Below are 22989 nucleotides of genomic sequence, written 5' to 3'. Positions count from 1 at the left end.
CTATGGGTAGGTGCGTACATGGGGACAAAGAAATAGTATTTTCGGATCTGATAGAAGTTTCTCAAACTTGCTTTGCGGCATCGCGGCTGCTTGATTTATGAATAGTTTAAGTCGTATGGCGAATTGATCTTAGTGCGCAGATACTGTGTTCAGGTACTTTGCAGCCGACTTGAACTGGCGTGCGTTAGTCAATTTGCAAGATTGAAGTGATGTGGTACAAAATGATATTTGCGAATCGTTTGCAGCATCTTCCTCTTGTTGACCCTATGCGATTGATTGCTGAGATCCATCTGCGTGGGATGTATAATCTCAAACCGCAGATAGAAAGGGTCATACCTTTGAGACATACGGTAGGAAGTCGTAACCCGCGAGAGCATTGTGATCAAACAAATGATAGTGCCTTCGGCCGACGCGAAGAAGTATTTGGATGTGTGCCAGATCCTCTTTGTGAATCTACTATTTTGCGGAAAGTGGGCAAAACTCTTAAGGGAGGTCGTTGTTGCTCCAATCTTCCATGTACTCGTTAAAGGAGACTGATTTTTAGGGTCTTCGAATAATTTGATAAGTTATGGAACTCTGTCGAGACATGCGGCAAGAGTTCTGGGGTATAAGTTGATGGCGCAATGGGGTTGCATTGCTAGGAGGTGATTGAATATATTTTTCCTTTTGTGGTCGCTCTGTCTTCAAGCTTGTCTGCAGTCCAGTCGCGGTAGAGCGTTTTAACCGTTTGGCCGTACATATATTTAGTACTCATTGGGCACAAGGATTTTTCTATGGTTAGCCGGCTACAGGAGGACAAAAAAATAGTAATTTCGAGTTGAACAAAAATTTCTCAAACTTGCTTTGCGGTATTGAGGCTGACTGATAGCTGAATAGTTTAAATAGTATGGCGAATTGATCTCAGTGTTCACATACTGTGTTTACGTACTGTGCAGCTGAGCTAAATCGCCGTTATTAGTGGATTCTCGTGATTGAAGTGATGTTGCACAAAGAGATAGTTGTTAATCGTATGTAATATCTTGACCTCGTTCACCCTATGCAATTGATTGTTGACATCCATCTGCTTTGGATGTTTAAATCCAAGTCTCAGAAAATGGTTCATACTTCTGACACATATACATCCCGTTGATATATATATATATATATATATATATACATACATATATATATATATATATATATATATATATATTTGTATATAAATATATGTGTGTATCTGGCGCTATCATTATGTTCAAACAATCGTTGGTGCGGTCGGCCAACGCAAAGGGGTATGTGGATGTATGACAGAACCTTTTGCGAATCTAAAATTTAGCTGAAATTGGACACACTCCAAGAGGAAGTCGTTGTCAATTCCCTCTTTCATGTACTTATTCTCACGCTACAGTACTAGCTATTGTACATGTCACCAATAAATGTTTCAGCGTGTCCTCGGGGCGTCTTGCGATATATTTAAATCTCTCGGAGACAAGGATGCCGTTTTCTGTATTGTTCTTGAGGGGAATTGTGAAACTGAAAATTCAGCCCCATTGCCCTCTGCAGGAGGAGGACCGTGAGCCGCTATGTGAATTATAGGTTGTCCTATGAGATGAACTGGTGGACGAATGTGGCGCCATAATTGGAGACAACCTAGCTGGATAGATAACATGTTGTTCGGGGCAAGGACGCCTTCATGATGAAGGGTCCGTACATGGATAGTTGTCCGTGGGCATGGCCGGGCTATTATACCGAAGTGTCTGTTTTGGAGCTCGCGCAGATGGTGCTGTGGGCATTTGTGGCAGCAGATAAACTTGTTGGTTGTTGAGATGTAGGTTGTGACGTTTGAGCTATTCCAGAGCTAGCCCAATTTGGTACAATCGTCTCTGGGGTGGAGCTTCTTGATTGTTCGGCTGAATTTTTGTCAGCCAAAGGATGTGTGGGTGTATACTCCGCTAGCACGGGATAAGCGGCTCCTGCGATGCCTTTGTTCAATCTTGCATCAGTGTTGGATCTGAGGAGTCAAGTTCACGCCCTATTTGCAACGAAAGTTCTCCCACAGTTGAGCAGGAAGCAGGAAAATTGGCAAGTGAAGGCAGAGGGTTCACCCCGAGTACGTTTCAGAGGTCACAAACTGTGGCTGTGATCAGGCCTCCGCCATCGTGAACACTGTCAGCTTCTGCGGTTACCAGATTTGTTCTAGGATCGAGGGAGCCAATGTCAGAGGTGTCAGTGGCGGAGGAAGGATGTCATCGACATCCAACATGATGAGATCGAACGCTGTGGGTAAAACGTTTGGAGGGGCTGTGGATCCGCATGAGTGGCAATGGATTCCGTAAAATCTGTGGTGTAACCAAAACAAAAAGAGCTTCAGACGAGTACTTGTATAGTTGAGAGTAAGTTCCTCAAGAAACCATGGAAATTTAAAATTCCTAATAAGTGATTTTTTTAAATTATTTCCGTTAACTAAATCACGCTAGTCAAGGCGGACCTGAATGAACTCTTTGCCGTTGATGAATAAAATTAAAATAATATATATATTGCTGTGAATGTCGTGCTTGTTATTCTGCTTGTTTTTCAAGGTCTGCAAAGTTTACAGCATGTGCTACCTCAAATATTTCTGCTGAGTCATCATTCAATTGGTTAAATTTCACTTCATCTATGACGTTTTTCAAGTCGCTTTGGTTAAATATTCCCAATCTGTTACGCAGTGAAGTTAATTTGTGTAACACAACGTTGATTTTCATCCGATGTGAATACTTTTACATCAAATCGCCCCCTAATTGGATTTGGCTTTAGTCAGTATGATTAATTGTCGTCCGCGTCGAGCGTGAAAAGGCGCTTTTACTGAACAATTGTTTACGTCTGGCTTGGCCTACAAAATGTATTTTGTTTTGCTAAAAAACATATACGCTCGAAACATTGATCTTTTAGTACATACAGACGGGACAAAACTGTTATGCATTGGAAGATTGATATGACGCTAGAGCTGTTTAATGGAGCAAATGTGTTTCTTTTAAATTGTGATCCTACATCATACTAAAGCTAATTTTTGAAATGAAAATATAAAATTGGTTTCTTTAAGATTTCTATAGAGATCGCATAATTTCTTATAAATTGAAAAACTAGTTTGGTCTCTTTCTAGAAATACTCGAAAAACAGCATAGTTGATTTGGGAGTCCATTTAAACATTAGTTAGTACTGCGCCGAACCAAAATTTTTTTCTAAAGAGTTAAACCTCCGGTAAGACTTTTGATTATTTGGTATAAAATAGCCGTTTGAAATGCTTGTTTTCGTGTACGGCAACTCTGGTGGTGGTATATTTGGTGTGGTCATGAGTACGTCTTTGAAGTCTAAGGAAGGTTTGCCTGTAGAAAAAACAAAAACTTTCGTGATATTGTGTAGAAGTATGCTTTTTTGTCCTGGTACTGGCTTCTTTACATGTGGACGTTTGAGTTGATGCCCAGTGATAATTTCATTATTTCTAAACGTTTCAGTAAAATATCTCTTTTGAAATTTATTTGCTCTGGGCTGTGATATTTCTACGTCGACATTTCGACAGTCATCATTTGGTTCCTAAATTACTGTTGCGTTTATTGCTTAATTTGGAGGACACTACCGCGTTTCAATGCAACTTATAGTTCTGGTTGCCTTATACTAAGTAGTTTTTGACAGCAATTCCAGAATGCGTATGATATTTCTGAAATGAAGTGATCATCGTAGTGTCTAGATGACAAGATATTCACAGGCGGGATTGTTCCCGTGTCAATTTGCTCATGGAGTATCCGTTGCGTTCGGAATCCAATTATGGTCTCGTAGATTATTAACTAAACCCCCTTTTGGAAACCGAAAGGGTTATGCGGATCGAATCAGAATCTGCCTGTTTCTTTTTTGTGTTTGGTTTAGGGCGGGGATTTTTAAGGAGGTCAAAATGAATAATTTGTGGTTCGTTGGGGTAATTGTTCACGATTCCACTCCTTGCAAAACTTCTACGAACTTTTGTTTCTCTGGGATAAAATGAATTTTCTATATTGTTTATACCTGATTTTGTGATCAAACAAACAAGCAGTCTCTTATGAGCTGGGTTTTCTGGTCAAAGATTCCTTCATCGGAAAATTTTTCATACAAGGCAAATGCGCGTATTCGAACTGTTTCAACTTTAGAGTAAACGTAGAAAATTACATGTAGAATCTGTAAGTCTCTGTGCTTGTTTTTACAACCAGCAGATTTATTGGGTTTGCAGTACTGCATATTTATGATATGTGGTGGAGGGCAGTTATATTGTGTCGTGACATGATTTTTTATCCCCGATTTGGGAGTTGATATGTTTTGTCTATCGATAGTGAATGGCTGGCCTAGAGGTAGCGAGAGAGAATAGAACAAATTAGTGAGAAACATAACTTTATTTGCATTGGACATTTGTAAGATGATCCGGAAAAAGGATTTTACAATCTGAAATGACCTGCTCTGCTTTGCTATCTGTCGAAGTGTTGAATTTCTCTTTTTATCTCAAAATATAACTATACATAATACAAGTGATCTTCAACCCATTTTATGTCCATCTCAGAGATTCATTCGGTTTTAAATAGACAACAGAACTACAACAGACCCTTGATAGAGTGAAAAAGGAGTTTACACACGGAACGTTAAAGTCGCTTTTTCCAATCCAGATTAATTTTTTGCATTCAATGTGATGCTGCAAATTATGGTATAAATGCAGCCCTATTGTATAAACCCTATGGTATAAGTGCAGAGAAATGAATTTGAGAAAACGGAGCAAATTCAGGCAAACTCGGTTTGTTTTCCACATTAGAACTTTAGACTTTCATCTATAAAAATAGAATGTTCGCAACCTTTTACGCACTCCCAGAATACGAAATTCTAATACAAGAACCACAAAACCCTCTCATTCTTTATACAGACCGTAATCAATTTTCTTCTTATTCACACAGAAAAACCAACCTACCCATAGGAATTACAAGTTTTAACTCATTCTCGTGAAAATTCCAAACCTCCACATCTTTTGGACGGAAGTGGAAATCGTTCAATTCACGAAATACTCAGTCGCTCTTTAACTTCTGTCACATATGATGAGCATAGTCTCAAGACAGTAGAAATACTAGAAACGAAGAAATTCCCTATGACACACACTCAAGATACTTCTCCTGCCGCGCCACAATTCTGTTTCAAAACAATACATTAGCAAGTTTTTTAAGAAATCAACACACGATTCAACGCAATTTCCTGTATGTCCAAAACACAAAAATACTTTAAAGTACATCAGGAAAGCAACAAATGTTTCCTTACTGAATATGTCACAAAAGCACAACCACTAGAAGCAATACAAACCACTAAATAACTAGATCATAAAACCAAAATACTACGATGATCATCTTGTAATACAACACACGGATGTTACTTTAAACGTGAACGATACTGAATCTCTTTCACAGTTTGTCCCACAAGTAAACTATAAAGAACCTATAAACCCAATTGAATTTTCACTTCCAGTAATGGATAATTTCATACCCCACTCCCCAATAAGTTATTATTTTTTTCTCATTATAAACTGAGGCCACAGAATTATTTTTACAAGAGACACTGCAACCTGATCCAGTAATCTGCCAGATCATATTTTGGGACGGATTATCACACCAATACTCGCATTAAGTGCAAAGAAAAGACCCCAATGTTTTTATCGTCGTTTTCATGTCAGGTATAAATCAATCAAATCAATTATTGTGAGGCCATCTAGGTCACAAAAAACCTATGCAAACATATCAGAGGAATACTATTTCCACAACCTTGAGACTTCAATGGCAATTGTTGAACAAGATTGATTAGAATGCCAAACTGGCGAAACAATGCCAAACTTCTTGATGGCCCCACAGCAGCCATCCTTAGAAGTTTCATCATATTCTTCAACCACTGCATTTAAATGGACACAAATCTCACACTACGTAGTCTTAAGACCATTACCAAAAATTGATGCAACTAACGCTCTAAATGTACTGTTTGATCATTGGATAGCAAAGTTTGGGATCCCAGATCCTAGTCACTGATAATGAAAATGAAAAATTTAACAGTGAACTCGCACGTTTTTGCCTCACATAAAATAAAAATTTACGCCTTACGCTCCATGGTTTGTTGGCTTAGCTGAAAATAGCAATAGACAATTAAACACATCTCTACGCACTGTTTTAGAGACACAGTACGGCACATGGTCGAACAAATTGAACACTTTCACATACGCCTTTAACTCACAAATTCGTACAAATTTGGGATTGTCCCCTGCCACCAGTAAAGGCAGACCCTAGAGAGTTAGACAGAATACTTAGAGATTATTGGTAACTGAACGTTGGCCAATGAGGGCTGGATTCTACGTTTATTTGCGGAAACTAAAAAAATTACCATCATCTACATCTAAATTGTTTTGGCTTCTGCAGAATGTTAAGGGCCTCATGTTTATCATGGACCGACTGGCTTAAACTTTATGGCCATGTCGTCAATTCAATCTTGTTTTCCAATTGACCTCAGCCATTTCACCTACATTCGTAATTGGCAATTTTTGCTTTATTTCTGGGACTCGGTTTAGAGAGTCTTCTTTCATGTAGTTATCAAAATTGTACCATCCCGATTTGCAAGAACAGGGAACGTCCGCTTCATTTAAACTCTGCACGAAATCTGGAATTTGTTTCTCAAATGTCTGACCGAGCTCGTGCTGATGACGAGAAGTCGAAATCAAGCGTTTTATTTCATTGGAAGAATTTAAAACCTAATTTATTTAGTCAACCAAGCTGGAAATACCAGGTGTTTAGGTCATCGTGCGAAAGTTTGTTTGTTCTTTTTGAATGCCAGTTTTTCAGTGATTTTCCAGATAAATTTTGTTGTTGTTTCAATTGTACTTTTTAATCCGTTTTAGAGCTACCATTTTGTATTCGTGTGAATTATTTTTCAGCAGTACATATGTCAGCCTGACGGGTTGCAATTTAGTTTTCAGACAACCGCAACATACTGTAAAGATATCAAGAGATATGCGCGCAAACATAATTGGTCATTGAGCTCTTGGAAACACGTACTTAATGGAAAAAGGAAGTTCTATGTGAGTGCATAACTGAAAGCTATCATTTTGTTGAGATAGAAGTAATCAATTTACAGTTCGTTTTATCATTCTTCGTTGTTTCTTAGTCCAAGTATTCACACGCAGTAATTTTATTCCAAAATTCAAACAAACAAAATTGATTTTTTTAAAGCTTTGAAATGATGTCACTAATATGCTATTGGAGGCTGATAGACTATTATGTAATACATTGCCCTGTACATGTTTTGTCTCGTCGACAAATTTCTCTAGATTTATAGAGAAAAAAAACAATTTTATGGCCTTTGCCGCTTCCACAGAAACATGAACAACAAAATTTATTATTGTTAACGGCTCAATTCGTTTGGCATCTCTGTACGGCATTTAATTTTAAATTAACTCTAATCTTCTACAAATAAAATTTAAAAATGTGTTGTTTGTGAAGCTAAACATAAGCCAACTAATTTTTTTTTGGTTCTCGCGGAATTTTTTATTTTACGCTTTCAGAGCGAATTCAGTTGGAGCCAAGGCATTTTTTTTGGTATCAAATATTTTTCATTTCGGCGAAGCTTTTGTCTCACTCAGGTTCTTTGTTGCTAGTTGCGGTTCTCTGGTTTCAAAAACGCTTCGCGCTACTATTTTTTTCACGATTTGCCCGCACTATCCCAGATTTTCATTATTGGTATCAATCAGTGGCTTAAATTTTTTTTTACAATACAGAAGATTGTAATTATTGAGGTGAGCTGTTAAAAAAGATCTGTGGACGTAATTTTTTTCTTTTTTACTTTTTTGCCAATGTGAATGCAAATAAGAATGATAATTGTTAAGAACTATTTAACATTTAGCAAAGACAAATTGAATGTAAAAATCAACTACATGTGTAAATCAGAAGAAGCTCAAAGGTTAACAAGTCATCAATTGCGCAAACTACACTGCGCATTGTTTTAACTTTTAACGTATATATGGTCATTTTGTTATCGAAGGTAACTATAACCAAATAACACTTTAATAGTCGCATCAGCAGTTCAAACGGATATTATTTTATTATTTTGAGCGATTGTATTCTTTTGATGCAACAATTTGGATATTTTCCGTTTGTGCACCCCAATCAGTACGTTGTGTACCCCCCGGTACAGAGATCGTGTCATTACATAGTAAATCATTATATAAAAATGTGGCACGCGCGTCTGGGGTTGGATAGTATGCGCCCACTAAGCTGAGAGGACACCAAGGGAAAAGATCCAAAAACTTTTACATTATTAATCTGCTTAATTTGTATAGCTGTTCATTGAGATGAACCAATTAACATATAAATCAAATTACTGCAAAAGATTCTCAACGCGTCTCTCGTGATTCTGTGGTCAAGATTAGTAAACTTTGGGTAAAACCTGATAGCGTCACAACTTTGAATCAAGAAAAATGGAAATGGCCTGCTGGGGAAAACAAATTATCGGGTTTTAAAAGTATGCGTTTATACGTCAGTATGCTCAATATGCGCGTATGCTAACGATGTGATATAAAACTACATCTTAAATCTGGAATTCTTTTATTCATGAATCAAATTCGCTCGACCTTTTCCTTGAGCTTCTCCATAATCATGATTTATTTTTGTTTGTTCATTGTAAGTTTTATATTGCCCTCAAGAAAAGTTTCGGCGTTTTTGCTATCCTTCGACAAGGTAAGAGGGCAGCGTTGGTCCGTGTGCAGACTAAAATTTTCTTAGTAGTAGAAAGAGCCGGGCTTTAAAATCTTTAAACTCACATGATAAGAGTTTGACAAATTCGAAAATAAACCTAAGTTAGGAACAAAAATCCATATCTTCCCGTAAACAGTCTGAACATATACTCTTTACTTCAGTCAAAAAAACACTTAGAGCCAAAACTCGAGTCAACGTTCTGTTGGCTCAACTTTGTAAGCACCTCTAAAGCACTTCTAAATACGGCAAATTTCTTTCGTCGCTGTGGCAGTTTTGTTTTATTCTCAACTATTTGATAGCAAAAATTATTGAACGTCCCACGGAAAAACACGATAGTAAAAAGGATCTTTCCAAGTTTTATGCAGATTTTTTGCTAGGATTTAATTCAGCTCAAAATTTGGACAATTCCTTCAAACTTCTTTATACAATGACTACTATTTTTCAAAGAAGCAAAGAAGCACATTCTGACCAAATCTCTTGCAGATTCAGTTCAAATAGCTGCTACAATTGGTTTTAAACTAAAATCCTAGAAAAACGCAATATTTCCTTATCACAGATTTATTATAGTTTTTACATATCATATGAGTTTATTGAAAATTGATTGATCTGAAATCATCCGGACCATAGTGCCAGCCTATTTCAGAGCTGCTTCTTTACATCATAAAATTTTGAACATTCGGGTCTGAGTTAAGTTATGTGAAGCCTATTTGGACGCAACTATGACCGTGACAAATTCAGCAACCAAAAACCATTTTTTTCAGGATTTCGTACTTGGCATAGCAATTTTCGTTTTTTCTATAAACCTAAAAAATTCATGACAAATCGGAAATTTTCAAAAATGTTAATTGAACAATGCATGAAAAAACACCAAGTAAAACGTCGTACCCAAGCGAAACATTACTGCAAACAGGGCTCTTCAGAATGAGGAGCGAGGGCGCTAGCTACCAAGCACGGACGCTATTCGGGCGGGGGGGCTGGTTGGGTGGTATTTCACTATAGTAATAGCATCAACGTTCGTTCTTAAAGATAACATTGGTATATATATATATATATATATATATATATATATATATTTATATTTATATACATATATATATATATATATATATATATATATATTTATATACATATATATATATATATATATATATATATATATATATATAAAGCATAATAAACAATATTGTTCGCATAAAGTACGCAATTGTTAAGAAAACTTCACTCCTCTAATATAAATAGTTAAACGCTCTTTTTTCCTGAAAAGCTAGCAACATCGAAATTTGCCTGAGAACAATCTTTTGTTGGAGCCAATGTAGAAGGACTAAAATACTAAAATTCAGCTCTTTAACGTGAAAAACTTACAAAGAGTCAACATCAAATTGTTTTACTATAGATGAATATATCTGCAAAATAGTGACTCCTTTTTTTCCAGCTAGAGCTGTTGGCTTTTTGCTCCAAAAACCTAATAAAAACGGTTAAGGGACCAATGAAAGTTTGTGTGTGTCTGCAGTGTTGAGAAAAAATTCCGATTTTCAAAATTGAGATTCAGAGGTATAATTCAGAAACACACTTTGAATTTTGCTCTGATTCAGAGAGGTTTCAGAATCGATACAGATGCTATTCTGAAATCGTTCTGAATCAGTACTGAAAATAAAGATTTCTCTGATTTTTTTTCTGAATCAGTACTGATGCTCTGTGAGCGTTATGTACGGGCACACACACTCACACATCACAAAAACCCGTCGCCGAAACTATTGACCTTTGGCTTCCTTGTTTCCAGTTCTCCTATATCTGTGGAACCGTTAACACTTTGGTTTAAAAATATATTAGGGATTATGCTTTTTGGTGTCATATAAAGTCGTAGTATATACTACGCTATGGCACAGCGTACCCTTTAATTTTTACACAGCCCGCATCAACCATATTTCAAAATCCTTCTTACAATCAGATCCACATAAAGTAACAACTCAATTTACGCAGAACTGAACAGAAAAAAAAATATTTTGCACGATCGGAAGATTTAATTGACTCTAATTAAGGGTAGGAGGTAAGGGAGAAATTATGTGAGATATTTAGGGAAAGTTTAAGTTTTGGGTAATTTTAAGAAGCAGCTGATGCGCCTTGTTGACGGCTTCGGGTCGCGCGTTGAGATCTGGGTTCTTTTCCGAGCAAGCGAAGAAAATCAGATCGGAACTTCTTGCCGAAGATCAAATAAATATAAAAGTTAGCCGAGTTTATAGTAGCCAAGCTATTCGACAAGATCCTGTCAAGTATTGTTGTCATAGCCTCGTCTCTTGCTGTTTTGACTTCGATTCTGTATCCTGACACAATAACGATCGAATTTATTACACAGAGAATGCTGAAACAAATGCAAACCATTATCATTTGTCGAATTATTTCAGCGTCGCGGCGGTCGACTTGTTTTCTAGCTCCTGATTGGTTCGCTTGTTCTCCGTTTTGATTGGCTGATCGTTTACGAGAGCTGAGCTTCAAGCGAAAAATCGTTATTGTCGTAGTGATTGAGGAGCAAGAGAGTGGCACGTAAGCACCAATCGCAGCATTCAAATGAGGTCGAATTTCAAAGAAAAACTTTCGATTAACTTTGCTAAAAGGGAAACTGTTTCCTTTTACATTAATACATTGTTACCATCTAAAAAAATTTTATGGATATACAATCATTTAGACCATTATCAGAGTAGAAACTCGTAAATCTTTTTTGCTCGTAAATCTTAATTTAAAAAATTCACAGAGGAATAGGGACCAGCCTAACGAAAATATGAAAATATATTGGTGATTGCACCCCACCCCCCAGCCCCGGGGGTTGGGCGGAACTGTCGGCTAAATTTCTGATTTCGGCCTTGTTGGCGCTAAACGCCCAGTCATTCAATATATCAAGCGTCAGGAAACAGTTCCTAAAGTCGAATGGTCGGCAGAATCCCGTTTCAGGATGAATTCTGAACACAAAAACATTGTAGGTCGCATATACTCCGAATACGAGATAGACACAAATTGCAAAAATTGCAGACACTTTAGGCTTTCCATATTGGCGATACTTGAAGGGGAAGTAGACTGCCAATAATTTGTCAATACCAAAGAGAACAGTGATATAAAGAGAAGCGAAGGTTGAAAAGACACTGAAATATTTGCACGCAGCGCAAATTGAGTCGTTCACTTGATACAGGAAAAATCCGAAGAGAGGCAAAGCCTGGTTTGATGAGCAAATTAAAAACAATAGAACGAGGACAACAACAACTTTAGTTTTTTCAACGTCTAGCAGACCTTTTGTATAGTTTTCATACAGGTTTATAATCACATCTGCATTAATTTCGTTTCAAATTTCGGACACTTTTTCGTAATTATTACTCCAAAAACTCCTCCGAAAATGCCCATAAAGTTTCTATTGCATTCAGATTGGAACCATTTGATGACCACTCAAGTACCTCAAGCTCTTTTTCTTTGAAAAAAATTGATGACAATGTTTGATTTTTGCACAGGAGCATCATCTTGTTGAAAAACAAAGGTCTTGAAAAAAGGGGCTTTTTCAACATCTAAAAACACAGTTTGCACTCATCTAATTGTATTTTATCCTAGAACATAAGTGATTGCTTTTCTCAATTCAAATTTTTATATTGTCAAGAAATCTTGTTCCATTACTTCGAGTTTTCAATTTCTTTCTGCACAAATCCAGCGCTGAAGATGCCTTAAGCCTCTTAGTTTTGCATGCATGTATGCTTTGTACTAGAATTTGATTTAAAGTTAAGTTGGTTTTGGTTTTTTTCCTTAAAATCGATCAGGTCGAATTGCAACACCGTGGCAAACAGTAAAAGAACAAAACCGCTAAACCATCTTTTTTGTGTATGCAGAGAAAACGAGATTGAAAACTCTTTTAAAGCTTAAAATTGTCACACCTTTCTTCACACTTTTGCGCAGATCAAACGTTTTGAGCAAAATAACGCTTAAAAAGCACAAATTATAATGTACCTTGCTATTTGGTGCAATAGTGTTAGATAGCTGCAACATTTCTAGAGCCGTTGATATATTTTGACTAAACATTTGACATAAAACACTCAATCGTCTGCAATAAAAGAATCAATGTAAATTTATGCTCATTGATGCTCATCTTCATTTATAATTTATTGATAAAGAAAATTCAATTAAAATTTTTGTCAACATCTTTTTCTGATCAATTCATTTTTTTCATATAGCCAACACTCTATCCGATTTGCATGTTAAGCAGCAGATTACTGGGAAACGGCTTTTCAGCTGACAGTAGTAACATCACCGTTTATGAATAATTAGCTGCGTATCACTTTCCATTATAAAAACTAACAACATGCATCAAATCTTTTATTATCGGAGCAGGAAAAAACGCTAATCAAATGCGTTTTCGGTGAACATGGGGGAGGGGAAGGAGGAACGGGGTGGGGTAGGCTCCCTATTTTCCTGCTTGTTTTCTAAAAGAACCAATTTCAAATCAATTTATCAATTCTATCAGAGATCATGAACAAAACGGATGCAACTTTCAAATACGTCCCTTCGTAAATCCTAGCAAAAATTCAAACTTGTAAATCAGGTGACCAGTTCTGGAGATTCAGGATCGGAAGAATAGCAGGAGACAGATTACAATTAATTCAATAAGCCACAAAAATTGAACAAGAACTTTGGTATTATATGCTTGAGAAAACAAAGCTAGGTGTCATGACGTGTAACCTGGGCTGATATCTCAGCGTTATAAAATATATAAGATGAGTGGCAAATGCGTTGTAAACAAAATCACCGCTTTTAACCACGGATAATAAATATTTATGCATTGACTACAACGTTGATCTATCCAAAATTACCGCTTAGATCTTCGCTTAGTTCAGCGTATAAAGTATATTTTAGCGTATAACAATTAAACGTTTATTTTAGCGTTTATTTTACCGTTTATTTTACATACCTTTTATCTGCGTAGAAATCTACGTACGTCATGGTCCACATGCCTACAACTTTTTGTGTTTTTGAGTTAGTGTTACAAAACTAAGTAAAAATTTCAAACGCTTGTTGCTTATCTTGCATGCTTTTGCAATAAATACTAGGCCCGCGATGCATATTTTTCTATAAGTAGAGGTCACAAGAAAAACTGGTGTAAGCAACAAACTGATTTTAAAAGTGAAAAAGGGTATCTTGTAAGATTATTGTGAGAAAAAGTGCATCTTGTAAAATTATTTTTAAAAAAAATCATCTTGTAAGATTCTTGCAAGAAAAATTAAGTCTTGCAAGATCTTGTATGATTTCGGAAGAAATTCATACAAGACGAATACCCTGTCGAAAATCGAATAAACATTAGAAATCGGACAAACCAGTAATCGAATAAACGTTTTTTTTTTTTTGAAAAAAAACTTTATCATCCCGTCGAACAGTTGCTCAAATCACTTCAAACTCATACCCAAAGTTTATCTTTTTAAAGAAGTTTCAAACTTTAAATACATTTGGTCTAGCTTTCCTCTGAAAAAAACGTGATCTCGGTTGGATCCATCCTTAAGTACCCTCTTACGAAGGAACAACAAGGGTGTAACAGTCTAAAAAAATGATTCTAGTCATAACGGTGGAAAAAAAGAGTGTGATTTTTATCAGTCCACCCTAAATTACACTTTTTGCTAAGAGACAAAAAATTGGAGAAAAGAGTGAAATACAACGTATTTTTTTAAAATTACACTCTTGCTCTCTTTTCCCCGATAAATAATAGTCGAATAGTCGAATACGCATTACACCCTAATCTCTGCTAATTAGGGGTGAATTAAGGGTTAAACCTTGGCCCGGGCAAGATTCTGCCAGAATTTTGCACGCTCTTGCAAGATAAACTTTTTTTCTTACTAGGGAACACTATAAAAAATGTTCAGAGCATGAACTATAGGTTCTCTTGTGCTACTGGGAGGGCAACAGTTCCTTATGATATTAAGTTATGACTATAGCGATTGTTCATCAATGGACCTCGTCAATGATTCCATCGTAGAACACAGACATCAAATCAGCCAAGGCCAGAATGAACATGAAAGCGGCTCCAGAAGACATATTGCGCCACTTGGATATGATCATCATCACCAACAAATTACCCACACATCCGAATAGTGATATGATTGCACAGGACAAATCTAAGCTGAACACAAGTTGCGCAATCACAGGATAGAGTTCTTCCCAATCAGATGTGGAAAGCTCAACAGTCGTCTCAATATCATAATTATCCAGCTAAAAAGGACTCAATAAAAATATCTGCTAGTCTCTTGTTTTGAAATTGTTTGCGGAGAAACTGGAGCAAGGTAGAAACTGATAATAATTAGAAGCTCAAACAAAATCAGTAACTTAAAAGAGGGCCGGCCAGGATGGTAAACTCAATTAGTAGACTGCTGATTTTGCATTAGAACCATGTGAGCAATAAACTAAGCAACTAAAAAGACTTTTAGAGTTAATAAGTTCGACGTGCGCGATCCGAATTTTAAAGAAATGATGATTTTGCACCAAAATTAGTTTCTAGAGAAATCAAGGAAGCAAATCCAATTCGGAACATATCCCCCTAGACCACAGTAACCTGGATAATCAGTTCAAATTCATGATGTGGGAATTTATAAAAAACTTCAACAGTTATAAAAAGTGCAACCTTCTTTTTGTATTGAAGGTGTTTCTTAATGGAAGTTGTCAAAGAATAAAGTTTTGTCACAAACATTTAGTCAGCAAAAACAGTTTTTATGTTTTGATACCTCTATTTGATAATAGAAATTATTCAAGATCTAAAGATTAATCTACTGATAAAGTTATAATTTTTGAATTTTTGTGAGATGATTTGAAGCGAATTTAGATTACAAAATGTTTGCTTTTGTGGCGGCTGAGCTTACTAACTCAATTACCAAATTGAATAGCGCTTCAAGGCCATTTCAAGCCTCAAAGCTAGAATAGCGTGCCAAGCGAAATTTAATGCTACATTCTATCGAAGCCAAACGGATTTGTTCATTTTGTTCAACATTTATATTTAGAAACTATTATTAGAACACAATCGCCATACGTGAAGTGAAACTCAAACTCGAACCACCTCAACCACCAGCAAAACAATACTACGACTTAACAGTATTGCATCAGATTCTTTGCGGTTGGATTGCGAATGAACCTGTTATTGATACAGAATTTTCGACAAAACTTCTACATGGTTAACAAATTTCCCATGACATCAAATTTACACTAAAAAATTGACGTTATGGAAATGTGTTCACATTCTGACGACATTATTATCTACAACCAATCAACAGTTCAGTTTTGACATGTAAATCCACGTGACTAGCAGCATAAAAGGAGCTTGAAAAACTACCAAAAATCAGTTGAAACTCGATAATTTTGTCTTATTAAACTGACATACAGTGCGTATTGAAGCACAGTTTCTTGAGCGGTAAATTACTTGTTATCGTGTCTTGTTTCTGTAGATCATTTTAGTTATTGTACAGTTTTAACTTTACCTTGACTTGTGAAAAGAGAATTAACTTTGATATTCTCAAAACTTTCTTTCTGAGGAACAAAGTTCCTAAGTAAGAGAAACTTTGTTCATTTCATAAAGTCAGTTTCTCTTAATGGTTTCAACGAAGCCTAGCATAGTTCATTGATTGCGTTATTGAGCAATTGAGTGCGCCAAAAAGCAAAAAGTGCGAACTTGTTACTTTTGTAAAATTTGATTATCGGGAAAAAGTCTCCGAAAAAATTATGAAATTGGAGACGGAAATTATTTGCCCTAACCAGTAGCTAGGACAGTTACCTAGAGCTGTACATAGGGGATTTTGCAATTTTGAATTATAAGTTGAGTTATTAACCAAAACTCAAGCAAATTTTGATTGTTACAATTTGAATTATTTTGCTACTCTGAGAGAAACAACTTTGGTTATTCAGCAAAGCTGAGCGATTAGTTATCAGGAGTAATTGAGCAACAAGTAATGCAACGGTGTTCTACAGTATAGTGGATAATACAGTTCACAAAAGTTAACTGCAAAAACACAACATCCGAACAGATTTGAAACCGCTGAAACGAACTGGGCCGTGTAAAGTTTTTCCTTGACTTTGATATGAGAGCAGCCGTTACATTTGGTCCGCCGACCCGGAAGTGGAAGGCAAACTGCTGTCCAATTTGATGAAGAGAGTATCAAAGGCACCCCTGAAAGACAATCAAACAAATCAACACCAACAGGCTAGCGAGGCGAATAGAAGAGTGCAATTCAATAAAGAAATTGAAGTGCGAACGCTGCTCAAAGGAAACCAACAAAGCAAAAGCGAACAGCAAACAGGCAAGTCAATGAAAACCAGCAGAGAGGAGCTTCAATCAACAGCTCACAGGTACGATAAGAAGCTTCAAGATTTAGTGGAAGAAGTTAACACTAAAACAGGGATTGGCTACAAAATAATTGAAGATTCAGATCGACCCAACAAACTAAAGGTCCTCTATCAACAGACTGTCCGCCTCCTAGAGGAAAAAATACCCAAGCAACTGCAGCGTCGAAACAAGCTTGTGCCTTATCAAGCTAATTTTGTTGAAGAACATCTGAAAGAAGCAAGAAAGTGCAAAGCAAGTTTGGACTATCATTGGCTTTCATATATAAGCAAAGGCACGCAACCAGCAATGAATGAAGAGCAAAGCAACGCAACCCAAGCAGTGAACGACAGCGCGAGCAATAACAACTACCCAACGGACAACCCAGTTGCCCAAACAGTGCAAAATGGAGCAACAGCAAGCGGCCAAGAGACGGAGAATGCTTCGGAAACATCTTCAGCAAAGCAATGGCGCGAGGAAAGGATGAAGAAATTCAATATAGAATTTGAAACCAAAATGCGATTGGAACGGGCATGGTTCGAGCGAAGGAGGCTAGAGCTGGAAATACAAATGAAGGAACTGGAGACCAAGCACCAACTACTGTAGGAAGAGCGTGAGCTAGAGCGCAAAGTGAAGAGAACAGCATTAGAGAACGATGATGGTCGTTCCCAATCAACTGGTGCTCGAGACCAATCACCCTTCAACTGGACCCCAAAGGAAAGAGATGTCTCAGACTGGGCCAGCAGGATCGACAACCTTCTAACACCAGAACGATCAACAGCTCGCTTCGAAGTAACCCCTGAAGTGAACAGGCATAGTCACTTCTAACGATATCGCAGTTCACGAGACCGATCCTCAAGCATTGAAGACCGAGACGTTTCCCCCAGAGCTGGTCTATTACGATACAACACTGGCTATTCAGGTAGTAGTAGCCTACCAAAGCTGAAGTTGAACAACTTCGACGGAAACCCTCTCGAATGGCCGGAGGGGTCTAGTATGTTCATGGCTACAGTGGATAAACAATCAATACCAGACTCAGAGAAGATGAGCCATCCGAACACCCTACTGACAGGCACGGCAAGGTCAGCAATCTCTGGAATGGGCTATTCTAGACAGTTCTATGGTGCTGCATGGAGTATTCTGGAGAGGAAATTAGGAAGGCCTCATGTGATCATTGATGCACAACTGGAGAGTCTCCGCAAAGCAAGTCAGGTGAAGCCTAACGACTCAACAGGTCTGATCAGATTCTCAGTTATTGTGTCGAATTTTGTGAATGTGCTCAAAGAGTACAAGCAGATTGGTGATCTGCAGTCAAGCTCGACACTGTATATGGCAGTAGATAAACTACCCCAAGTTCTCAAAGAGAAGTGGTGGTTCTATGTTGATGATAAAGATTAAGATTGGCCTGATCTGATTATGTTTGAAAAATGGCTATCAAGGATAGCATTCGTGCACGAAGGGTTTTCAGCTTTCAAGGGAGAGCGAAGAGAAGAAGACCGAAGAAGCAGAAATAGAGACAAACGGTTCTCGAAAACGTCGAATTTCAGCGCAAGTTCCAACGTGAAAGAAACGAAGCAAACACAAAGTGATCACTGTCTGCTAGCTGATAGCACTCATAAAAAAAGGAACTGTCCACTATTTAGGAACATGAGTGTGAATGATCGGTACGCAGCAGTGAGAAAGCAACGCTTATGTTACGGATGTCTAGGCAAAGGACATGCAATCAATGATTGTAAAGTCAATGCGTGCGGCATCAATGGATGCATCAAGAAGCACAACCGATTGCTACACTCAGAAAACCAAATGGACGGGGAAATCACGCAGTCAACGTAAGCGCAGCAACAATCAACCAGAGTAACGAAGTTACTAGCTTTCTTCAGATAGTTCCTGTCTCAATTCAGAGCGGTGGCAACAGGCTGAACACATATGCTTTCCTCGATAGTAGAACAACGGTTTCATTCATCGATCAAAGTGTGCAAGAGAAGTTACAAGCGCAAGGCACCGATGTGACGCTCAACATAGCTGGCATACACGGAACGACGGATTTGAAGACAGAAAGGGTTCCTCTCAAAATAAAGGGACTACATTCAAAGGTGCATTCAATCGAAGCGTTTGCACATTCATCAATCTCCCCGGGAAACACAATCTTCAACTACAACAAACTGAAGCGAAGCTTCAATCACTTGAGCGTTCTACCCACCAAAAAATCAACTTGATGGAAGTTGGCATCATCCTTGGTCAAGATGCTTATGAGCTACAACGCCCATTGGACTATAAGATAAGAACACAAAGTGAACCTTTCGCCGTTCTAACAAAGCTAGGATGGGTAGTCAGTGGACCCATGACGGGCAAAAGAAGACAAAAAGTTTGTCATTTCGCCTTCACTGAAGATGTGAAAGTGGCTGAGAACATCCAAACCTGGTGGGACATAGAAGCCTATGCTTCCAAAATCAACGTGGTCAGTCAGTCAAAGAAGAAACCGCAGGCACAAAAGATGTCAGAGAGTACGACAAAGTTCACAGGCGAGTGGCACGAAGTGGGAATGCTGTGGAGTGAACCAGAGCCAGACCTATCGAACAACTACAGCTCAGCCTTGGGTCAGCTTTACTCACTTGAGCGAAGATTCCAAAGGGACCCAAACCTGAAGAATTTGTATCAACAGTCAATAGATACTGACGTAGAAAAAAAATTCGTAAAGATATTGGACGAGTCCGAAGTGAAAGGCACCTTGGGAAAGAATGGTATTTGCCACACCATCCAGTGCTAAACCCGAACAAGCCTGGCAAAGTAAGACGTGTCTGCAATGCTGCCTCAAAGTACAAAGAAGTACGCCTTAATGATAGGCTACTAGCAGGACCTGATCTGCTACATGGGTTGATTGGAACAAAATTCAGATTCCGTGAAGGACCAATAGCCCTGACAGCTGACATCGAATCGATGTTTCTACAAGTGCAAGTTCCCGAACAGGACAGAAGTCACTAGAACAAACGAAACTGTTCAAATATACGAATATCAGGGTCACGTATTTGGAGCTAAGAATTCTCCAACTTGTGCAAACTATGCTCTCAAGCGAGTGGGACTGGACAACGAAGAAGAGTATCCAATAGCAACAAAGGCAATACAAAACAACTTCTAAATGGACGATTTCATCAAATCGGTAGAAACTACTGAAGAAGCAATTGAAGTCTTCAATCAACTACAACCTCTTCTCTCACAACATGGATTTGAATTGAAGAAGTGGATAAGCAACGACGACGCAGTTACCGAAGCAATCCCAGAAGACTTGAAGTCAGTCAGCAACACGAAGCAAGTCGAAGTGGAACCCAGTACGGAGGGATCCTCAGTGCTAGGACTACAATGGACCGTTACTGATGATAGCCATCAAATGTGTAGAGGTACCAACAAGAAAGTGGAAACCCCTGAAACCCAGAGGAAGGTGGAAGATTCTGTCACTGGTATCTTCAGTATTCGACCCCATCGGATTGTTTGCTCCGTTCAGTGTTCACATGAGACGACTTCTGAAAGATATTTGGACCAAGAATGGACAACATTGGGACAACAAGGTGGAGCCTAGTGAAGAAGAAGAATTCCTGAAATGGAAAGAACAACTTCCAATAGTGGCTGAAACAAGCATCGATAGAAGGTACTTCAACGGAGAGAGGGATAAAATCGAACTTCATTTGTTTGCTGACGCATCTGAAGACACGATGTGTGCAGTGGCCTATCTACGTTCACAACCAAAAGAACATTCAGCCGACTTAGCGTTTGTTATTGGAAAATGCAGAGTGACACCGATGAATTATCTTTCGATACCACGATTGGAGTTGCAAGCGGCAGTCATGGCAGTGAGGTTGAAAGAACAGATAGTCAAGGAACATGAAATGAAGATAAATAGTTGCAGATTTTGGTCAGACTCAACTACGGTATTGCAGTGGATACACAGTTCCCATCAAAAACACTAAGTGTTTGTAGCCAATCGAGTGGCGGAGATACTAGATACAACTAATGTTTCACAGTGGAAACATGTGAGCGGTATCAACAACCCAGCGGACATTGGCACCAAAGCAATCAACATTGAAGAACTCAAGAGAAGTGAGTGGCTCACTGGGCCGGCCTGGTTAAAGCGACCAGAAAAAGAATTGCCAGAGCAAGTGAACCTAATCTTTGCATCAGTTGAAGATAATATACCCTCATCAGTATTCATGATACAGGCTGAAGAAAAGAAAGCTGTTATTCAGTTGGAACAGACTAATGAACACAGTAGCATACGTACAGCGAGCACTGAACAAACACAAACCAGCAACGCTCGTAGTCAGCATTGAAGAAAGAGAAAAAGCAAAAGCAACGATCTTCAAATTACTACAGCAAGAACAGTTTGGTAAAGAGATGAAATCTCTGAAAACTGAAAAGGAAATTCCAACAGGCAGCAAAATCCTACAGTTCTCAACTTTCCTAGACGAAGAAGGACTTATTCGAGCCAAAGGCAGAATAGGCAAAAGTCAATTGGACTTCAATGCAAAACATCCCATGCTGCTACATTGGAAACATCATGCGGTTGAATTATTCTTGCGAAACGAGCACAAGAACAATCAACACGAAGGCACTGAGCATGTCTGAAACATTGTTCAGCAGAAGATGTGGATACTAGGCACACGAAACGCCTTAAGATCAATCAAGAACAAGTGCGTTACCTGCAGAAAAGGCAGAGCACGAACGATAGCACCAGTCATGGCAGATCTACCCGAAGAACGGTTAGATGCTTCAACAGCCTTTACAAATGTTGCAGTTGACTACTTTGGCCCTTTCATTGTGCAGATTGGGCGCAGAAACGAAACGATGGTGTTGTCTCTTTACTTGTCTAACTATGAGAGCGGTGCATATAGAAGTGTTACCCAAGTTGGACATAGATAGTTGTGTCAATGCAATAATGAGATTTATTGCTCGAAGAGGCAAACCGAATACGATCATCAGCGACAACGGGACAAACTTTGTTGGAGCTGAAAGAGAGTCTGCAGAGTATGTTGCGGCATGGAACAAAGAAGGGATCGAAGAACATCTAGTTCAACGAGGAATCAGATGGAAGTTCAACCCACCCGCAGCACCTCATTTTGGAGGAGTATGGGAAAGGTTGGTGAGAAGTTGCAAGAAAGCAATGTATGCAGTGTTCGGGAACAGATCAGTCACCGGGGACGTTCTTTCAACAATGATGTTTATTGTTGAGCAGACATTGAACGCAAGACCTTTGACTCCAGTCAGTTCGGATGTTAGTTCGGATGGCAGTTCTTAGAAGCAATGACCCCCAATCACTTCTTCCTCGGCAACAGGAACGTTTGCTTACAATACCTACTATGCGCAGAAGAATTTGTTGACTATGGAAAGCTATTCCGACGAACTCAAGCCTATGCAAATCTCATATGGGACAGATTTTGGAAAGAATATCTACCAACTCTGAATAATCGGCAAAAATGGCGATCTACGGCGAACGAAACCCTTAAAGAAGGCGATCTCGTTTGATTGATCGAAAAGAGCGATAAGCGTGGACACTACAACCTAGGTCGAGTTACGGAGACCATCGATGGGTCTGATGGTGTAATTCCATCGGCCATAGTTCGAATGAACGACGGAGTGTACAAGAGACCAGTAGTGAAGCTCGCCCCAGTACTAACTGGAGAAGATGTTTTCGCGGTGGAAAACAGGGCCGGAGATGTGGCGGCTGAGCTTACTAACTCAATTACCAAATTGAATAGCGCTTCAAGGCCATTTCAAGCCTCAAAGCTAGAATAGCGTGCCAAGCGAAATTTAATGCTACATTCTATTGAAGCCAAACGGATTTGTTCAATTTGTTCAACATTTATATTTAGCAACTATTATTAGAACACAATCGCCATACGTTAAGTGAAACTCAAACTCGAACCA

At 38.4% G+C, this 22989-nt stretch overlaps 1 protein-coding gene across 1 annotated transcript; it reads right to left on the bottom strand.

The window, feature by feature from the left end:
* Positions 1–10776: 10776 nt before the first annotated feature.
* LOC142341304 (uncharacterized) lies at positions 10777–22679 on the bottom strand. The gene is made up of 4 exons (XM_075392227.1): positions 22638–22679; positions 14724–14978; positions 11564–11955; positions 10777–11355 (listed from the first exon to the last, which is right to left on the bottom strand). The coding sequence occupies exons 1-4, from the start codon at positions 22677–22679 to the stop codon at positions 10851–10853; spliced, it is 1194 nt and encodes a 397-aa protein (XP_075248342.1). The 3' UTR covers positions 10777–10850.
* Between the last annotated feature and the right edge of the window lie 310 nt (positions 22680–22989).

Source organism: Convolutriloba macropyga, chromosome 6 (assembly GCF_964194025.1).
Source record: "Convolutriloba macropyga chromosome 6, txConMacr16.3, whole genome shotgun sequence".
NCBI classification, from domain to species: Eukaryota; Metazoa; Xenacoelomorpha; order Acoela; family Convolutidae; genus Convolutriloba; species Convolutriloba macropyga.
This window is presented reverse-complemented; position numbering and strand designations above follow the sequence as displayed.